At 42.6% G+C, this 22,730-nt stretch overlaps 1 protein-coding gene across 2 annotated transcripts in view; it reads left to right on the top strand.

The window, feature by feature from the left end:
* The first annotated feature begins 388 nt into the window (after positions 1–388).
* The window catches only part of ITGA6 (integrin subunit alpha 6), a 54,570-nt gene continuing 32,228 nt past the window's right edge, over positions 389–22,730 (top strand). For both annotated transcript variants that reach the window (XM_069982926.1, XM_069982927.1), the window contains exon 1: positions 389–772. In XM_069982926.1, coding sequence (XP_069839027.1) covers positions 597–772 — 176 coding nt within the window. In that variant the 5' untranslated portion in view covers positions 389–596. The remainder of the gene's footprint in view (positions 773–22,730) is intronic.

Raw genomic sequence — 22,730 nt, forward strand, 5'->3', positions numbered from 1 at the left:
TGGGATCTGAAGAGTCTATTATAACTTCCACCTGAATGCCCCCCTTATCCATCTTCTAAGAACATGTTGGAAACAAGGAGGGCACATACTGAAAACCAGATCCTATGAATTAGAATGCAAACTGCAAGACTACAGGACCCCAATCCCCTCATCCAGACATCTATGACATCTTCTCTGGCTCTGGACTCCAGAAGACAATGTATGAGGGATATATCCGAGTGGGTGCCCACGCCCTGCTGCTACCTGGAGCACATGGGGAGGTGGCAGAGCCTGGCTCCCTGCCCACATTCCCTGGCTGTGCATTGTGTCTGCCCCTCCCTGGCCCTGTACTGTACATAGTACTATCAGTCAGTCACAGCACCTGCTGTAGAGCCCGGAAGCCGGCAGGAGAGGGCTGGGCAGGGAAGCCCTGAAGAAGAAGAAGAAGAGCCCTTACCCCCAGGCTGCAGACAGGACGGGCGGGGTCTCAGCCTCCTCATATAAAAGCCCATCTCTCCTGAGAACAAGGACAGCATTGAGCTGCGGAGTGGGACGGGGAGAGGGCACAGGGAGGGGGGCAGCACGGAGAAGGAGAGGCTGAGAAGTAGCACATACACATGGCGGGCAGGATGGCACGGCTCTACCTGCTCTGCGCCGGACTCTTACTGGGCACTGGCATCAATGCATTCAACCTGGATACTGACAATGTCATCCTGAAGCAGGGGGAACCCGGGAGTTTATTCGGCTTCTCATTGGCCATGCACAGGCAGCTGCAACCTGAGGACAAGAGGCTGTAAGTGCAACATTGTATCGTATCAAAGGGTCTGTGCAACATTGTATCGTATCAAAGGGTCTGTGCAACATTGTATCGTATCAAAGGGTCTGTGCAACATTGTATCCTATCAAAGGGTCTGTGCAACATTGTATCCTATCAAAGGGACTGTGCAACATTGTATCCTATCAAAGGGTCTGGGCAACATTGTATCCTATCAAAGGGACTGTGCAACATTGTATCCTATCAAAGGGTCTGGGCAACATTGTATCCTATCAAATGGTCTGTGCAATATTGTCCTTTCAAAGGGTCTGGGCAACATTGTATCGTATCAAAGGGTCTGGGCAACATTGTATCGTATCAAAGGGTCTGTGCAATAGGGTAGCTTCTAAAAGCAACATCGTATCGCCTGTTCTGTACAACATTGTAGCTTCCATGTGCAACATTGTTTGGTCTGCTCATCCAATAGTCTATTCTGTGCAACATTGTAACTTCTAAGTGCAACACCATATCTGCTATGTGCAACATCGTATCTGTTCTATACAACATTGTATCGTCTGCTCTGTGCAACATTGTAACTTCTATGTGCAACATCATATACTCTGAGCAACATTGTAGCTTCTATGTGCAACATCATATACTCTGTGCAACATTGTAGCTTCTATGTGCAACATCATATTGCCTACTCATTGTAACATTGTACTTTTCCCCCGTTGTATCGTCTCTGTGCCGGAGATTGCATTGTAGGAGAGGACTGTGTAAACTTTCTGCTGCTTGTTTGCTAAAGCTTTGGTTGTCCAGGCATGATGGGAGTTGTAGTTTTGCAACAGCTGGAGAGCCAAGGTTCCCTACCTCTATTTTAGTTGATGTTGGGGTCATGATCACTGGTTCTGGTAGTGACTTCTACATTAGCCACAAGAATTAAGAACAGTAAAACCAAAGTCTGTCTACTTTGAGTTTATTTGAATTGGATTGGTGTTGCAGCAATCTATTATTTTCTGGTATCAGCCACTCGAGAAAAGATGGCTGTATGGTTATTTAATGGGATTACTGAGAGCCTGTGCCAATTACATACATGGGGTTTGCTGTTGGTAACCCTGGCATTATCACTGTGGTGCTATTATATACCTGAGATCAGGAGGATATTCCAGATCTGCTGTGACTAGTAAAGGAGTCTTCCTTGAGGATAAGGATATGGACCTGAGTGGATATTTAAGAGCTCAGTAAGGTGCAGACCTTATGACATTTCAGAATGAAATTAGATTAGCAACATACATCTGGTTGGATTAGAGATTCTAGATCAGTTTTCCCCAACCTGTTACAAAACTACAGCTTGGCATGCTGGGAGTTGTAGTTTTGCAACAGCTGGTGAACACAAATAGTTTATAGAGCAGGGGTAGGGAGCCTTGGCTCTCCAGCTGTTGCAAAATTACGACTCCCATCATGCCTGGACAGCCAAAGCTAACGCTATGGCTGTCCAGGCATGATGGGAGTTGTAGTTTTGCAACAGCTGGAGAGCCCAGGTTCCCTACCCCTGTTATAGAGTGAGTGCCTGCATTGTTTTCAGGACATAGGACACATCCTGATTTGTGCCCAGGCTGTATTGGTGTTTAGAAAGAGATTACTCTCCTTCGGCCATTGTCTTTGAACATCTGCTTAGGTTAGTGGACTTTGAGACTGCAGAGTAAATGATTAAACTGGTGAATAATATATGAAACGTCGCCCTTTATAACTTTCTCAGTCCTCCCGTCTACTTGTTCTTCCGGGAGGTCTGGAAAGTGTGGTATAAGAAAACTGTACAGAGCTAAATGAGCCCACAGTATGCAATGAATGGAGGCTGCCAGGCAGAACCATAGGAAGTAACTGTAGCACTAAAGAATAGTTGTTAGTACTAGATTTTTTTTTTACAAATCGTTCGAACATCGTTCAGTGTAATAACACGTCGTTCGGTCTTTCCCTGGTCTATCAACCAGGAAAGGAAGAGCGCAAGAACGACCATAAGTAACAGTCATCCTGTGTAATAGGGTGAACAGTTAAGATCGTTTGTCATAGCGGTTGTTTGAGATCGTTTATCGTTAATTGCCAAAAAATCGTCCCATGTAATACCACCCTAAGGGGTGGCTGTTAAGGAGTCAGGAGAAATAAATGTCTAAATTGTTTGGCTAACTTTTTTTTTTACTATGTATAACGTCTTGGGAATGGTCAATGGATGATACAGAAGGGATGTTATAAACACAACATTACTAAGAATGATGGAGACTGGCAGGAAACATATCTCTTAAGGGTTATTCCAAGATTGGCGGGGGATCTCGTAGAGAGTAGTTGGAATAACATTATGCATTCGCGATTTGCACTGATCACGGGAATGGAGGTCCCTCGTGCCCCTGTGTGAATGGTTTGGCAGTTGTGCATACACCCTGCTGCTCCATTCGCTATCTATCATGGAGACTATATATATGTCATTTTTGAGCTGTGTCCTGAATCCTCCACCTGCAAATCTGCAGAAACATAGTATTGACAGGGTGTCTAAACCTGAAATCTGTAAAAGAAGTGTTTGTATCCTGACCATTACTTTCTAACATTTGGTGGGGTGATTGGATTCTCATCCCAAGCACAGTCATTATAATCACATTTGAAGGGTTAATTGTCCCCCATCACCCCTGCCCCCACTTGGTACTTTGTCCCGGTGGGAATTCTTTAGACTAGAGTCTCTCTCCCCCATCCACTAATGTTTGCTTTGTTCAGAGTGCTTGCATTGGCTTTTCACACCCCAATGACTTCTCTATGTGTGCTGACTGTCAGCCGTCTAATAAAACATCACTATGAGATTAGGTGGTCTGGGCACCTCAGAAAGCATTCGGTTTTTTACATGTACTCTGTATTGTATTTGCTTGATGTTGTTTATTATGCTGAGGATTTGTTACATATTGATTTGTATCTGAGAAGTAACATAAGTTTGTCTAACTTTTGGTTAAATAGTCGGTCTATGTCTCATCAGGGGGGTCTGACTCCCACTATTAGAAGTATTAATAGAAGTGGATTTTGTAGTTTGGATGGCCTCTTATCACACATTGATGGCCTCCAAAATGTCCAATTCACACCAGTTGTAAAGGAAGTCACTGCCAGTAAGTTTTTGGAGTGGAGATTCCCTGGGGTGTTAGGCCCCAGTGCTAACCACTGAGCTAGTGTTATCTATAGTGGTGGTGTGAACAGCATGTGGTAAAGACAATACTCAATAGGGGGAAATGCAAGAATGTATTTTTTGTCTCCCAACTATCAAAATATCCCTGTGTATACTGATTCAGATTCCATATCGAAGGCTGAGCTGCAGTAACTCATCATGGCCACTACACAGTGTATGGCACTGTCTGCTTCTGTCTCTGTTTCTTTGTGTATGCCAGCAGCGTGGCAATGGCAAACAGCTGTTGGCTCCCCATCAATCTGACATTGATGACCTATTCTGAGGGTCTGGAAACGTTCAGCCCTCCGATTGAGAATGAATGGGAGTGTAGACTGTCATGGCCTTTACGGCACAGAAAGCGCTCAATCCGCTATGAGGGCGTTTTTGGGATCGGTGCTGGTCTGACCACTGGGATCCCGAAATCCCCCCCTTACTGCACCTAAAGGCCCTATCGGTCTGCGCTCCATCTTATAAGGGATACCAAGCTGAGATGGGAATGCCTCTTAAATCCCTGTATATTTATATACATAGAGGGAGATTTAGCAAACATGGTGTAAAGTGAAACTGGCTCAGCTGCCCCTAGCAACCAATCAGATTCCACCTTTCATTCCTCACAGACTCTTTGGAAAATAAAAGGTGGAATCTGATTGGTTGCTAGGGGCAACTGAGTCAGTTTCACTTTACACCATGTTTGATAAATCTCTCCCATAGTATCACAAATACTGAATCCTTTTCATCCCTATATTACAGTCATCCAATATCCCTAGATTGCCCCTTATAGTATATTGTTCAGTATCCGGTATCTCAGTGTTCAGTGCATTGTCATCCCTACCTACGTGTACATAGACCGGGCTGCATTGGCTCGTAGAGAATTCCAGGACAACAAAAGGTCAGCGCTGTGAATGACTCGGCCTAGCAGCCTATTGTTATTCAACAGGCTTAACTTGGAGGAGAAAATGCGGACTATAGCAGACTATTGGACTGAAAACATTTACTACCCCCCCTGAAAACCCAGAACATAATAGGACGTGATTTAGAGGGTTATATCATTCTATACTACTCAGGCTATAGCACGGATGTCTTTATGCAATGCAAGATCAGCACAAAGTAATATAAAGTAGTACGAAGCCATAGCCTATACAAGTTACATTATGGGGTGACTGTATGATTGGACAGAGAGTATGAATGTCACTATGAGGAGCTGTAATGAAAAGCTTAGTGTTCTACAATGAGATTATCCATCACGTTGATAAGTCTATTTACAATTATATAATGTGAGAGGGACACTGGATCTCTATTGCACGGTGGGGGAGGGTGGTGTGAAACGGATGAGCTCTGTATGGCCTCTCACACTTGCTGATCCTCGGCCGTTCAGCGGCCACAAATGAGGGCCGATCAGTGAGATACGGATTCATATCCATTGCTTTTACAGGGCACAATGAATCGAGTGGCCGGGCTGCATGAACGATCCCTGCATTGTTTGACTGCCAATTTAAATATATTGCTATCAGTCACTTGTTGCCAATAATTGGCCGGTGTTTAAGGGCCTTTAAAGTGCCCAAACACCTTGAATAAGAGACGGCCCATCTGTTATCTCTCCTGCCCGCCCCCATCCTCCCCATACACAGCTGTGTTCTCTATAAGATGGGGAAGGATAAGCTACAGCTAGAGTACTCTGGCTGTGACTTTTCTCTCCCAGAACAAAGGAGTTGAGCAGTATAAAGTCTGTGGGGACCTTTAGTAAGTAAAGGGCCCTTTACACGTGCCAATTATCGTCAACGAGCATCGCTAGAAACATTCATTCGGACGATATAGAAAATGCCAGCCCTATATTTCCTGGCTGCACACCTCTCTGTGTTAACAGGGGATGTTCGGCCGATAGTATTTAAATGGCTGCACAAATAATACAGGGATCATTAGTGTGGCCTAGCCGATTAATAGTGCCGTGTAGCGGCACTGCAAGTAAAGCCCGTATTACACATAGCGTTTATCGTTTAAAGATCCACTATAACAATCGATCACTAGTGAAAACTAACGATTTTGTAGGGAACGATTGTGAGGTTATTACACGATTTTGCGTTGTTATATGGTCACTAATCGCTCCTTAGGACAACCCACACAACATGTTTTATCGGCGAACGACTTATGACAAAAAAAGATATGCGAATGATCGGATCAACCTGTTCAAAGTGAACGATTTTTCATTCGTCATTTGATCGTTGGGTGTTATTACACAGACGGATAATCGCTCATTTTTGATCATTATTGCAAATTTTTAAACGACAATCGCTCTGTGCAATAGCGCCTTAAGTGGTGATCTCACTGATCGGCACTCGTATAGCTGAAGATTGCTAAGCGCCCTATTACACGGGGCGATTATCGTGCGAAAAATCGCTATATCGTTCGAATTTAATCCATAATGGATAGTCTAAAAGGACCTTCTTCCAGAAGAAAGAGCTAGACATTAAAGTTCTAGTTTTATTTCTTCTTGAAGAGGGTTAATTTGAATACTTAATTTCCCATTGGGCATTGCATGTAGGTCTCTAGACAAGCTGGATCTCCTCAATGTAAACCAGTACCTCCCTAGAAGGACTTGGTGTACACAGGTGAACCCAAGTAGGCAATCTAACCCTCCTAGTCCAAGACATGTTGACTATGTGTACAAGTATCCAAGGAGTGGTGACCCTGAGGTGCCCTAATTCGTAGGGAGGCGGTGAGTACTAATAAGAGACGGCACTTTGCACAGTACTTATCTTTGAGCACACACCTCTATTTGCCTGGTCTTTTGACTAAGTTTATATGAGGAATTTTTATAATTCCAGCTGCCTTTACAATGCATGTTGTCACAATGTGTTCACTGATCACATTCGTTTGAAAATAGATCTCACCCTATCATCCCTATTTGTAAAGATGGAGGTCGGGAGGGAGGTGTGTGTAGTTATGAGGTTCCTCACCGACCTGCAACCCTGGTGTCCCAACCAAAGTGTTATGGATATTAGTGAAGGCCATGGTGGCAACTGGGAGCAAGTCAGGCTGACTCTGTAAGAAGCTTTGGCAAAGGAGGACCATTGAAATCCAACTCTTGTGGTAGCCTTGTGGCCAAAGGGGGAAAAGGAATTGTAATGGCCCTTCACCATTTAGAGAGTCCACAACCTTTTGCACTTTTTATTTAAGCACGTTCTCAGGATATACTCAGAGTGAATATGTGAAATATGATCATTGAAATCTGATTGTGGGGATTTCCTTTACCTGGGGACCTTGAAAGGTCAGCTCACTGTTAGTGGAGAGTGTGTATGGTGGAAATATAAAACTTCGGAAAAACACTTGCAAAACAGGACAGATGCTAGGGTCAGTTTCCCAGGTCCTGCAAAGATGGAGATCCCAGGATCCTCTCTGCTAAGATGAACTGCGTCCACATCATGTTCATCTTCTACATTGCCCGTATATCAGCATACCATCAAAAAGGTAGCAGGCCCATTCACTTGAATGGACCATACATACTCTATTAGGCTATGCTCACACAACATATTTTTTGTTATAAAAGAACAGCCGTTGTTGCAATTGGCAACAACGGCTGTACTTTTTACGGAAAGATACGTTTCCTAATCTAATCTGGCCGGGATCTCTTGCGGCGCCGTAGAAAACTGACACGTCAGTTTTCTGCGGCCCGTATTCAGTAAATAGTGGCCGCAGAAAACCCTATTAGTGCACACTATGGAGCGAACGGCTCCGGCTGCACGCTCCATAGTGTGCAGTGGAGAGTTCTGATGCGGAAGCGCACGGATGTGCTTGCATCAGAACTCTGCGGCTGCACAAATAATCTGGCTAGTACTGCAGTACTAGCCGGGATGATCTTTTCAGAGATTGGCCTCTTACGATGTGTGAACATAGCCTTAAAGTGAATAGGTGTGCTAAGATCCTGCCATAAAGCCTGAATGTGGCCCTGACCCCATGTTCAGGGGAGGAAACCATTCTCTGTGAAAGCATCCCTGACGCCAGATTACGGAAAAACTTATTTTAACATGTATTGATTGAGTCCTGTAGAAATCCCAGTTATTGAGTGAGATGAATCTTCTCGGAGACATTGACAGGAACCACTCCCTGCTCTGTATTAACCTGTCATAAATTTTCATGAATTTCAATCTCACATTCCATCTGACAGAGTTGAATGACTTATATATCGTCTCCGGAGCTCTGATGGCCAGGGAAATATTTCTGCATTCCACAGGGTTTAGTGATTTACTAGTTACTCAGACTGGAACAGACTTTATGGGCCTTGATTTATGTTGTATTGATCCCATATACCTGATGGCTGATAGGCTTAATGCATTGTGTTGCTGTATATGTTAAGTGTAGCGGGAAGAAGAAGAAGGATGCTTTGGCTCATTTGCAAAATTATGCCTGACGAAAACTTATGTTAGATTTGCCAAGACATATTTTATACGTATATGAGATTTCAATGGTCATTTGCTGTACAGAGCCGCTGCTTTTTCAGAAGGGACATTGGAAGGGAAAGAGATGGTAAGACCATCCAGATCATTCAAATAATATATGCCCACCCTTAGCCAACTCAGTCAGAATCACACAGCCAAGGCCGGACTGGCCATCTGGCATTCCGGGCAAATTCCAGATGGGCCGGTACCCTCTGCGGGCCGGTCATGTCTTCCTTCTGTCCTGGAGACTCCCTTATAGAGAAAAACGGGACCAGCTTTGGGGGGGTTGTAGTATCGGAATGTGCTGGGTTACATGGCCATCCCAGAAATCCTATGAAGAGGAAACAATATTCTCTCAAGCGCCACAATTCCTTTAATCAGATAATAATCGTTGGGTCTGTCAGGAGTTAGTTTGATATTTACACCCTATCCTAAGGATGGGTTATCCATATATCAGTATTAGAGAGTTCCTGACACTATAAAAACTTTTGATTTGTCACACAGACACGACAAAAGATTTGATCAGTCAGGGGCTGGGTGTTCAGACCGCCATTGATTAAGCCTAGAGAAGAGCTCAGCTAAGCACTTCACTCCCTTCACACCCACCCCTAATCTTGTCAAACCTATTTAAAGTCACTGGGATTCTCTAGATTCCTAGAATAAAAACCATTGTGAGCAAGGAAGCAGAGGATTAGGTATTTCTATAACTTATAAAGATGTGTGGTGAAATAAGCAGTGAAGTCTGAACTTATTGAAATGATAGACTTTGGCCCTAAAAGATAAGTCCATGTCTGTAAGCGTTCATAGACATTTGTGTTATGTCGGCAAATCCCATCAGAAACAGAAGGGTCTGCTGACAGATCCCAGTAGATAATAAAGGATGGGCTGGGCAGGAATTTTCAGCCATTCCTCCTTTGTTCTATTCAGGCTCTGGTGATGTCCATTTGGAGGCAACAACCAGACAACTTTTTTTTTTTTTTTTTATGATCAGGGTCAACTCATTGCTATATTATATAGTTTATAGTACCTACATTTTAGCTGGGAATTATGGAATAATAGAAGCCGACTATTTTTGTTACCGTCAATCTAATAGGAAGTTTCATTGCATTGTTATCTCGTCTTGTGCCATTACGTCACTTTGATCAGAACGTTGTTATGGGAACAGGCAAGTCCTCGAAGAAATCACTGGCGCATTGATGCTGATAAGGACTCCTTTATCAGCCGGGACTGCTTAAAGAAAATACAAAGACAAGATGAATATTGTCCGGCCAGGACGTAAATGGAAGTGTGTCCAGTCTTGTCTGCACACGTCCCATTGACATTCCAGTGAAGCTGATGTGTGCAAGACGTTTACACACCTAAAATATCTAGAGTAGCCACAGGGCAACAGAGCAGATATGTTTGTAAGGTTGATGGAAACCAAGAGGAGCAAAAATTATAATATAGCTCTAAACAAGCCCTATTATACCTGGTTTACATACAGTGACCACTAATGTAAATGGTTTATAGCAGCTTGAAACGTGTCAGTTATTCGTGTCACAGAACGGCCGCTGTCTGAGTTCTTCAACCCGGCTGATACTGCATCACTTCAACGTCCGAAAGAGGTACTCTACATTGTGTGCACAGTCTATTTCACTTAGAATCCCGACCATAGTGTATACAATGTGTATATACTGCGGCCAGGATTCCATAGTGGTAATGCGATCCACCACTGCTATTGAACAACGGGCGTTGTTAAATAAAAAAAAAAAAAATGTGTGATATTGGCCCTAATATGACAGTTTTGCTGTTATAGGCCATGTTCACACAATGTATATATATATTTTTTAAATTAGGCTTGCAACGACGGCCATTGTTTAATCACAGCAGGCGATCGCATTAACCCCTATGAAATCCCGGCCGCGGTGTATACACACTGTACACACTACACACGGAAAACTGCCATGTTTATTTTGCAGACTGTGCACACAATGTAAAGTACTGCTGCCGGCCATACTTTACATTGTGTGCTATGGCTAATTGGAGTGAGGGGCACACCCGAATGTGCCTATCTTCTAATTAAGTTGAAGTAATGTTCACCCAGCCGATACTGCAGTATTGGCCGGGTTGAACATTTTAGACAGCGGTCCTTTTGTAACACGGCCGTGTCACAGAACAGCCGCTGTTTTGCCACGTGTAAACATGGCCTAAAAGTAAGTTTGGTGTGTGTTTCCATTCTTGGTAAAAGTTCCCATTCTTGGTGAAAAAGAAGGTGTATTTATGGACTATGTGCTGTTTCTACAGTATGTGTTCGAGAGGGAGTAGACTGAAATCATCTTAGGGCAAATGACGGTACATGCTTGCACTGCTGTCTGGTTGAGAACAGGGCCCTGGGGCCCCATGCTCTCAGTTGAACCTCAACCTAACTTTTGTTACTTTTATAACCTGCTAGTATAAATTTACTCTATGTAGCTTATGTTTTGTGGAGGCCATGATGAGGCACTTCAGTAGAGATCTAGTATATAGTACTCCCCGCAATTGCAGCACATTTCCCCATAGAAATCTATTAGAGCCTCTACAATCTGCAAACCATCCGCAAACTGTCCCCAAACAACGGATGTTTCTTAGCAGATTGCGGATGCCAAAATGCAGACACAAATTTCAGTCAGCAAAAATTTACTGACATGTGAATGAGGCCTAAACGAGTATTTCAGGGCACTTTAACCTTCCTGGAATCAAATGTCGCTTGTTACTTAGAAGGGGGAGAATTGCTGGAGGTGTTTTGCTTAGCAGATAGAGGAAGACATGCCCCTTTTTCTATACTAGTATATAAAGCGAGACATGTATAGTAGTGGTTAGGGTGTTAGTCAGTCCAACCGCATGTCCTTTAGTTAGACATAGAACATGGACACGTAGATACGTTGGACACATAGATACGTTGTGAGGTTGCTGGTAGAGGGGGGTCCCGCTTAATCACTTATGGTAAGGAAGCAGTTACCAGAAACCCTCTTGTCCATGGGCTATGTCTGGTGTATGACAGTCATAGATCTCAGCCAGATGTTCTAACCACAGGAAAATCTTTCATACAAATCTTCTTTCCATAAACTTGTAGTATGAGATCACCCGAACATGCAGTATAATGCAGGTGGCAGCTCTGGGCCCGGCTTATTATGGGGTAAACAATATGAGATGACATGATTTCAATTTGGATCTTCCCCAATTTAAGGCCTGAGTAGTGCTGCGGACCTGTTCCACCAGGCACAATCATATAATGTTTATGGGCACTTGAGGCTATGTTCATATCTGCATTGGTGTCAATCATGTGATGTTATTTTTAATTTCTGTTCCAATGATGGAACAGAAAAGTGAAAGTGTAAAAACACAGATGTGAATTTAACCTTAAAGGGGGTTTCTGGGCAAAATCAGTAGGGTGCTGACACCCGGTACATGCCCCGATTAGCTGTTTGGTGCCACACTACACAGTGAACGAAGTTTGCCTCCATTTGTTGTGTAGTGGTGGAGATGTGTAACTGCAGCTCAGCTCCCATTTAATTGAAAATGAGCTAAGCTGCAGTTACACATTACTATTGCTACACAATAAATGGAGGCAAACTTCGTTCACTGTGTAGGTTCTGAAGAGCTGATCAGCATACCGCCTATCAGTACATTGGTAAGTTGTCTTCATCAGACAGTAAAGTTTGTGCTGACATATTAACTTTCCTATGAACCATAGTGTTTAAAGGATGTTTTTATACATATTCTTATGGTCCCCATAAACTTTATACTGATATCTGCTGAACCCCAGTATTTAATCTATGGGGATCTCTTGAATCTCCACTGACAGATGATGTTGTTGGTGGAGATAGGCGTTGGGCATCATAGAATTTTACTGCCTAACCTCTTTGTTCTCTGAGCTGGCCCCTGAGTTATCTGGCTGCGGCTTACCCGACCCATAGAGAACACAGGAACATACAGCCAACAGTTATTTAAGGTGTATAGGCCCTAAATGTGATAGGAGATGGGGTCCCCTGTACTACCAATAGGTGGGTGTCCCAGAAGTGGGATCAATAGTACAATAGTAGTTGAAATTGATGTTTCTATAACAAGCTAAGTGGCTCACTTGGAGCATGTCTATGATGTGATGCCTCCTTGTTCAGTAACACATGTCAATACAAAGTCCGTGCTTTGTGGGTTAGAGAAATCCACAGGGAAATTATTCCGGAAACCATAATTATTGATTCCTTCAAAGTTACGGCTTCTTTACAGTCTGGAGCTTTAACAATGAAGAATTGTTCACTTTACTAATGTAGTAGTTGCAAATATTGTTTCCTATTGGAAATACTACGACTTCCTTATAGAAAAAAAAAATAAAAATTCTAGTACGTGTGGCTAGTATTGTCTCATTGTCGGCCTAGTATTGTATTTATTTAAAGCATGTTATGGATCGTCACCCATTATTGATGGCATCTGCCATTGTGACCCCCTATTAAAGCATCAGGGATCATTAAAGTGCGGATTGTAAACTCAGGAAACCCCAGAGATACCAAGGCTTATGTACATCCATACACTTACTACTTACGTCAGGGCATTAGTGTAAAATGACAGTGCCGTAATGAAAATGACTACAGTGGCTCTATTATATACATGGCGGAGCCACTGCTATATGCTTAGCAACACTAACACAGCATATGTAATAAAACAATTCTAGAAATTTTGCACTGAACCAGATTATTGTCCAGTCATTTGATTCACAGAAACTGAGATGCTGTCTTTAGGGCTTGAGGGGGTTGGGACATTTTTTTTATATATGGCTGCAGTGGCGTGGAAAAAAAATATACTCACCTTCCCTGATCCCCCACAGCTCCTGGTCTGATGTCGCCATCCACCTTCATTGCTGCTTTTTCCGCTGCTTCTCAGACAAGCCATCTCAGCAGAAACCGATTCACAGTTAATCACTAGCCACAGTATTGTCCCACTTAGGGTCCTATTAGACAAAGCAATGTTTAACGAATTACGATTAACGATAGACGATCACAAACGAGGGATACGTAAAATCGTTCACCATATTACACTGAACGATAGTGGTTATGATTGTTACTACTACCATTTACTCCATCTGATCCCAGCAAATGAATGATGTTGGATTACTGCTGCGTCGGCAGCGTGCAGGTGAGTACAGTGGGGGCCGCCGGGAGCTGCGCGCGGGGGGGGGGGGGGCTGCCGGGTGATCGCTAGATCGTCCAGGCAGCCCATCGCAGATAGCAGCGGCCTGCTGCCGCTGCTCCTATTCCGCGGAGAGACAGCAGCAGATCGCTGCTATCATAGTTGTTTGTCTTTCAACATGTTGAAAGACAAACAACAACAACGATCAGCCGACATCGTTCATGACGGCTGATCATTGCCTTCTATTACACAGGACGATTATCGGCCGTATCGGCTGATAATCGTTTTGTGTAATAAGGCCTTTAGACAATCCCTTTAGTGACCTTCATGTGCTCACTACTCTGCCAGTCTGACACTCCCTGGATGCCTGCTACTTACCACTCTGGTTCCGTCTCTAATCACTGGTTGGGGTGAAAGGTTTAACTAGAATCTAATGATCTGATGGATGGATTCCATTCACAATGGGAGTGGTACATTTCTAGGTAGACTGTAACAAAGCTTCTAAGGAGCTCAAATTTGATTAGGAATGCAAGTATTTACTAAACCATACATGTCAGCAGAGTTGCCAGGATGTGAGAAAAGTCAGGACAGCAGTGTATTTTCACTGTAGGGAAATAAAGTCGTCTTGAGAAGACCCAATCCCCAGCAATCACTCAAGTAAAGAATCTGGGACTGCAGTATTTATTGGTTTTGTATTGTTGGACCTTTATGTCGCCACACACTTCTTTGGTTGAGTGATGCTCTTCTGGGGTCTGTAACTTAAGGCCCTATAACACATAGAAATTAGTGGTCATATTCAGCCAATATCGGCCGCTACGTCCAATAATCGCTTTGTGTAATAGAAGACAACGATCAGCCGTTATGCACGATGTCAGGTGATCATTGCCTTTCAACAGGCTGAAATGCTTATGATCTGCTTGGCAAAGATCTGCCGTTGTCACTCTGTGTGATAGGAAAGGTGGCAGCAGATAGCCGCTGTCTCCTATGGGCTGCCCGCAGCTCCCAGCGGCCCTCCCTGGCTCTTACCTGCTCCTCCTCGCTCCCTGTTGGGCAGGGGAACGAGGAGCAAGCTAGTGCTTACCTGACAGGTCAGCGCTTGCTTCCTCTCCACATGGCCCTGTGTAATAGGGGCTTTACTGTAAGGTCCTATTAGTTAGATGAAGTGATTTTTAACGATTAGCGATTAATGATAAATGATCACAAACTAGATTGTTTATCGTTAACCTGAAATCGTTCACCATATTACACAGAACGATGGTCATTAGTATTACTACGATTGTTTACTCCTTCTGATCCCAGCAAAAGAAGGAACAATGTGGAATTACACTGAACGATTAGTGAACGAATGTGGAACTACAGCGAACGATAAATGATGATCAACAACACGCAAACGATTTTTTGATCATTGCCTGCAATTACACAGGACGATTATCGTTTAAATTCAAACGATATAAAAATTTTCCGCACGTTTTCAGGCTTATATATTTACCCTTGAGTTATCCCCTGTTTATTTCTGTAATAGGCTATGTTCACACAGTCTTTTTTGTCAGTCTCTTTTGAACCAAAATCAGGAGTGGGTTGAATATACAGAAACTGTGCAAATCTTTCCATTATAATTTTGCCCTGTCAGTTCCCATTGGGCAGGGTAGGCGGCTGCCCGGGGGCCATGACTCATAGTGCGGTCTGAACTAACTGTAAAACACTGACAGACAAAGGAGTGATGAGCAATTCCCTCCTCTGTCTGTCAGTGTCATTCTCTCCCTTAGGGAGCTTTACCCCCCCCCCCCCCCACACACACACACGCACTTACTAGGGGCTTCACAAATCCCTGCGATGGGAGTCCGGCGGACCCACGCACCATGCGATTACATCATCATTATCATTGTGCATGCGCAGGGCGGGGGCAGTTGCAAGGTTGGGGGGTTTTGATTTAAAAAAGACTAATGGAACTACTATGTGTGACCATAGCCATATACTATATACTATTTGTGATGCTACTGCCATTTAATCTACTACATCTAAGCATCTGGATTATTGCACCGATAGAGACTGCTAACTACAATGACTGCACAGCATCTGGGTTGCGTGCGCTGCTAGCTGTACGCTCTTTGTTTTGTGAATAAAAAAAGACACAGACGACATGTGTGAGCTGGAAAATACGGCAAATCCGTTTATGTCGAAGGAATTGTGGGTTTTATCTATGCAGACGAGGCCTGGAATGTTTTCCCAAGAGATAGATGGATGTGAGCATTATCTCCTATGTCAGGCTTCTTCTCTTATGTCGGTGGCTTTGTCTTTATTTAGCATGGTGTCTTCTCTCTCTGTGATCACTACTGACTATTCACTTTTTTTTTCCATTGCTGTTATTGTTTTTTGTACAATGCCACCATTTATGGAATCCTTTGTAAAAAATGCAAACAACTTGTGTCACCACATAGTTTCTGAGCTATTGTTTAAATGTGGCTATAAATATTAGTTTAATGTAGTGTCTTGTACTTCTAGAAACATCATTGTATGTCTGTTTTCCTCATATAATTGATGCCTGACTGCATGACATGCCATGACAGCCTGGAGCACATGCAGCTAGGATGAGGAATAGTGCGGAGTGGACCTGTGAAACTGTTCCGGTTTGGCATCGTTTGATTCCTAATGGCTGCAGAAGTTGGATGCTGCCCTTGGTCTGCCGGGAAAACATGGATAAAAAAAATGTTTTTTGAAAACATTGCTGAATCCAAACAGTTTGTTGGGTCCGTTCAAGAATAATGGGGAACCTTTGGCCCTCCAGCTGTTGCCAAACTACAACTCCCATCATGCCTGGACAGCCAAAGGCTATGTAGACACGATGGGAATTGAAGTTTTGCGAAAGGTCAGAAGTTTCCTTTACCTTATATACAGAATCATTGTGGGACTTTGGTCAATGGCTTCTGTTCCTGACCACACCAACATTTGCAGATGTCTTTCAGGCTTCTAGAACAGCTCATAGTAGTTGCTCCTGGATTGTATCCCAGTTCTTCTTGTCCTTCACCAACAGCTATCTCACCCAATTGTAGTATAAGCATCAACCCGACCAAGCATACGTTTTTTTTTTCCTATGGGGACAAAAAAGTAAGCCATGTCAGATTCAATTATAAGGTCTCACACACATCACAATTTACCCATATACCATAAGGCAGCTGATCAGTAAAAATGTACACTAACCTATCCTGTGGCTAAGCCCATTGAGTTCAATGGACTAAATGTAGTCTACTATTAACTATGTCCGGTTATTTCCAGACATATTCTTTTTTTGTGCTGACTCAAAACTAGTAATGAGGGAATGTCAGAAAAGTGTCCGGGTTTGGCCATGCCGCCCTAGGGCTGCAAGTTCATGTGGGTCAGAAAACTGTATCTATGAAATCTAGGGAATTTAACAGAAGAGCAAATGATTTGACATGTTAAAGAGCCTATCTGGCGTTTGCAATTTTTTTGATGTCATATAAGAAAACATAACAAACATGTCATACTTACCTCTCCGCGCTCCCCTGGTGTCCCGATGAGGTCGCTGGTGTCCCCGCTGCCTGTAGTTGCCGTTACTTCTGAAACAAACCTGTCTCAGAAGTGACAGCCTGCTCAGCCAATCACTGGCTCTGGTGCCATCCTGTCTGTGATTGGCTGATTGGGCTCTCACTTCCACGACAAGCTTGTGTAACACCTATAAGACCTTATTATGTTATTGGGCCAATAACTTCAGCCTTACATGGCCTACTTTATGATAAATCTGTATTTAAGAATTGTTAAAACTCCCCAATAGAAACAGGTTACATTGTCAAGCAGATCAGTTCATGGTCCTATCCTGGTACATATGTTATAGACTTTTCAGTCACTTATTTGTGGACTTTAGGACCCATTTCAGATTGGTGCATGTCCTAAAGATCATGTGATAGGGCACGGCAAGCCATCTGTTTAACTTTTAAGATTGGAAGTATCTGTAAGCTGAGTAGATACTCTCTTCTATTACAACATCTGTTTCGTGGAGAAAAAAACAAACAAAAAACATTACAATGTTTATGGTCATACACTAATATTGTAATGTATATTCAGGAAGAAAAACGCGTCTACAACAATTTAGTGATATATAATATACTCTGATTCTCTACAGACTGCATTGTGACTATAACGATTGCACTGTAAGCAGAATACAGGCTGCTACCAATTGAATCTACCAAATGAATAAGCAGGGAAATGGCAAGAAATGTTAACCCTAGAAATACGCCTCAGAATTCAGAAGGGTAACAGAGACCCCAAATATTATTTTTTATTTACAGTACTGGTGTCCTCATATAGAAAGAAAAGACCCTATAAATCACTACAACTGCACCCCACACCTCTTAGTTAGGCTCTTGGTAGTCTTTATAAGGCTGGGGCTACATAACAACTGTGGTTACACTACAGCAAGTCTTATCCAAGTTGCCCATCTAAATTATTTTGTGTGACTTATTACAGATGTGACTTAGCGGTAACCAAAATAACCAAGTCGTAGAAAAGTCGTAAGCATTAAAAGATATCCATTGTATAGTGAGCTGTTGCTTAGCCTATGTACATGGGTGATGAGACCTAAGTCACCCTATACGATGTGTTACAGTCTCTAAAAGATGTCTTTCTAACTGTTCTATAGATTATAATTGGCATATGTACACTTGAGTTGGCCAAGCCAAGTATTAATCCCTGCTGTGGGGATCCATTATGATTCTGCCATTGAGGTGCTGTGAGTACTCCGCAGATCTCCAGCAGGTCCTAATGAGGGTTAATGCCATTGTCAACAAATTGGGCCAATCTTTGGTGTTTCTAGCTGAAAGCATGCTACTAATTTTTAGTTATGTTTTTTTTTTTCCCTGCACAAAAATTGTCCATGTAAAAAACCCCATTCACATGTATGGGATGCAGTTTGTCGTTGTTTTGATTCAGATTTACTGTAGGTGAGGACCATGCGCTGAAATCTATGCCAGGTTTGACACCTGTGATGGTGGATTTCAGCTGTTCACATCAATGTGTTAGATGTGTGTACAGTTATCTGTGCTGGTGCGTTGTGTGTGCAGTGGAAACACATAAAGAAGTGGTGAGAGTGGAGTGGAGAGTTATTGCGAATGTGTGAATGAGGCCTTACTGTTTTGGAAGAATTGACCCTTACTGTTAAGCTCTATTATTTTGCATATTGGTTTTATGTGGTTACTCATCATCTTCTGACCTTACGTTTGTAAGGCAATTTTCATTGCATTGTGTGGTGTTTGTCGAGGAAGTTTTCCTGTACATGGTCTCCTGTTCATTGTCATTTGTTCAGCAGACCTTTTAGGGTGCTGATGGACATAAATGCAAAGTCAGCCTTACCTGCCGGTAACTGGCGGACTGGCGGCTACCTATATTATATGCATGGCGGTGTACCTGCTTACCCTGATGGCAAATGTTGGGAAAAAGAAAAATAATCATGTTTAGTGTAGACATGCCCGTACCTTTGTACTGACTGGAGATATGGCACTTCCAGAGGTGTCTTGTAGCAGACTTTTCTTTTCTTCCCGTTGAGTATGTGCACGGATGAGGCTAGAAGACTACTAACCGCTATGGAAGGTGTATAGACAGCATTAGGTAAGGAGTCTTCATTAAAGATCAGCAAAGCTGCCAAAAGTGGAGAGAACCTGCTGAGCACTGCCAGGTAGTCCACGGGCTGCATCCACCTTCTCCAGGCAGTGGGATTCAAATGCCGATTGTTTGGGTTCGTGCAAACCCAAACTTTTGGCAGGTTCACATGTCTCTAGTCTTGATGTGTCTGAATTGAAGGCTTCTTTGGCACTTCCTTTGTCACTTTTCCTGTCATCAAGTGAACCACGATGAACCCCATTGTAAGTGATAATCCGACTGATTCGGCTAATTACACTGTCCAACAAATTTTCAAAAGTTGTTTGGTTCAGAAATAAAATTATCCATTACTTAATGATTTTTATGTGCTGAATTGAAATATCACAAGGAAAAATGTTAATTGGCTCTAGTTTCTATGATATGGAGGAGTTCTCATTTTACTGTTTTGTGAATTGTATAGAATACAGTATAATAGCCGACATGTTCATTACTTCTGCAATCATAAGGAAGCAAGTTTACTGTTGATAAACTTTTGAAATATATTCATAGGAAACTTAGTTCTATCTGAAATTAACTACAATTTACAGGCATATCTAAGAATTTTTACAAATGAATTATGTTTATTGAACTCTGGAATGTAGGTCCTTATCAATGGCTTCTCAATGCATTTACACATGTCTTTTGTATTCATACATGGGATTTTCTCTGATAACTGTCCAACAGTAATCTGCAAGCATTGATGGGCTCCATTGAGGCTAGGTTCACACTGCGTTTTATTCATCCGTTTTATTCATCCTTTTTTTGCAAAAAAACGATGAAAAAAACGGATGCATTTGTGTGCATCTGTTTTGATCCATTTTTCAAGCGACTTTCATTGTAAAAAAAAAAACAGATCCGTTTTTTTTAACGAACACAAAAACGTAGCTGACACTACTTTTGTGTCCGTCAAAAAAAGGGATCCGTTTTGATCTGTTTTTTTTTTTTTTTTTATAATGGAAGTCAGTGGAAGAACGGATGCACACAAATGCATACGTTTTTTTCATCCGTTTTTTGCAAACGCAGTGTGAACCTAGCCTTACCCTGATACCTTTTTTCCATATTGGTCATTCTAAGATGATGCAATATACCAGTTGATGATGCAATACTGATGATGCAAACTTTTCCCAGTATTGTATCACAGGCTGTGAGAAATATAGAAAGTACGTCTATATCTTGAAAATTAGAGCCAATTTCAAAATTTGAACATCATTTTCTATTTCAGCGCCCCAAAATTAGTTAAGATCAACTGTTTTCATGTCAGAACCTTTTTGGCCGTTGACCAGTGTATCGCTCCGTGTAATAGAGAGAACGATCAGCCAATGAAACAGTCATTGGTTGATTGTTTCTTTAGGTCCAGATCTAAAATCATCGGATGTCGGGCACATCGCCACGTGTAATAGTGATGCGCAGCTGACGGCTGTTGATTTTAGTATAAAATAATAAAGTATTTACTTACCTTCAGTGATTGGCTGAGCGGGCGGTCAGTGTACAGACCGCAGAAGCCAGAGCTGCAGCCACCAGCCGAACGTGGTAAGGTTAAGTTAATAAGTGAATACTTTATTATTTTACACTAAAGGCAAGGGCTGCACGGACATCGCTAATGATAATGCTGGCCGATAATCGATAATTTGTTTGCTCAGTAAATCTAGCAGATCGGCGCTCGTTTCTGGTTTATGATCGTACCATGTAATAGGACCTTTACATTCCTCTTTCCCCAAGTGATACCCATAGATAGTTACTTATATTTTTTTTTAAACTTTGGGAACCATTTGTGTGGAAGGACCAACACTAGTAAATATCTGACATCATTAAGTGCTCGGATGTACTAGTAAATATGTTCCATCATTAAGTGTGCGGATGTGTGTACAATGCAGCCTCACTAGGAACTGCTGTTCCAGGATATTGGTGCCAGATAAATATCAGCAGGTTCAGGGTTTGTCACACCAGTCATTAGAAGATGTGTCTTCCTCTGTGATCTTATTAGTCAGGTGCTTAGTCCTGCCTCCCCTCCTCCCCTCCTGACCAAGGGAACTAAATGAAAGTTTTATTCCAAATTCTTTTCTGCTGTTGGCAAGTCTGGACTTTCCATCACTTATCTGTTACTTTCCCTCGGTTTGTAAATCACTCCTAGCAGTGAATGTGGAGTCAATACCTTGTTTTCATGTAACCGGACACCTCTAATGCCAAGACGCCAACTGTGGTTTGTGCTCTTTGTAGAGTCTGTGCTCCTCAAATATGAGGCTTAATGAAATCTTATCTTCTCGCTCCACTGGTGACAGAAAATACAGCATTGTGCCACATTGTTTGTTAGGGTTTTTTTTTAAATTCTCATATGTTACCAGTTCCGTTCTGTTTGAACACTATGTTCTATATAAGACAAACACATTAGAGACTTCAAACAAGGCTTCACAAAAGATCACAATATCCTACATACAAGTCTATCATCTGTTATATAGTGCCTAATGCCACAGATGTGATATAAAGAGTAAATGGTCGTTGTTGTTTCCAACAATGACCATCTTCTCAATTTGAGTCTATATGATTTTGACCATATTTAAAATTTATTTCATTTAACAAAAATGACTCCTTACCTCCCAAAAGAGCCATGAAGTCTGCGTCACTGGGTGTCTTAGACTTGCAGTCTGCTGATCACTGTCTTTTGTTAGCCTCTCTCCATGGGTAGTAACAGAGAGACCAGGACAGAACACAGGAAGTGGGGGCAGGGCTTAGCTAGTGCTATGTGCAGAAGAGTTGGAGAAAGCCAGCAATCAGTGACCCTGTCTGAGCATACATATTGTTGATGAAGGGTAAATCAAGGCTTCCTTCTAGTCTCTAACATCCATAAAGTTCTGGGGGAGGGGGGCTTTCAGGGTCGTTAGAAATATAAAGTCTTAATTTCTAACTTACAGTAATTTGCCTACCAGATGTATAGCAGATTTGCAAATTTAAGTATACATTAGGGATGGTCCGAACCGGCCGAGGTTGTCTGTCTGTCTGCCCGCTCCGTGGAGAGGGTGGATACAATGGGAGGACCGCCTGGAAAACTGGGATACAGCCATAACCATAGGCTGTATCACAGTTTTCCAGGCGGTCCTCCCGCTGTATCCACCCGCTGCACGGAGCGGGCAGACAGCAGGAATCTGATGCTGAGCGTTCAGGTTCATATGAACAGGACCATCCTTAGTATACATGTATACAGAGATGTTCTCCGGTGATCAGCTATAATATGTGATGGTTTCAATATTCTTGCAGCTCCATGACAGAGGGGAATCAAGCATTATGTGGTGCCCATGGATGTTAGGAAGATCAGTTTTCAGTCCTGCATAGGCCCAGCAATTCACAACTTGTATGTCTGCAAGTCGTGTTGTTTATGCAGGTTTGTTCTCATTGTTGGTTGGCCGCACATCTCCCTGTGTAAATAGGGAGTACCCTGCCAACAGGGATGGAAGTAAAGTAAGATCCAGCAGTAGTTTAAACTATTTAGTTTGCTCCCTTAATCAAAACTGATCTACTAGATTGATGCTCCTATTAGGCACAGGTCTGCCCGTATAAAATTATACTTATAAGGGGTCCA

Source organism: Dendropsophus ebraccatus, chromosome 9 (genome assembly GCF_027789765.1).
Source record: "Dendropsophus ebraccatus isolate aDenEbr1 chromosome 9, aDenEbr1.pat, whole genome shotgun sequence".
NCBI classification, from domain to species: Eukaryota; Metazoa; Chordata; class Amphibia; order Anura; family Hylidae; genus Dendropsophus; species Dendropsophus ebraccatus.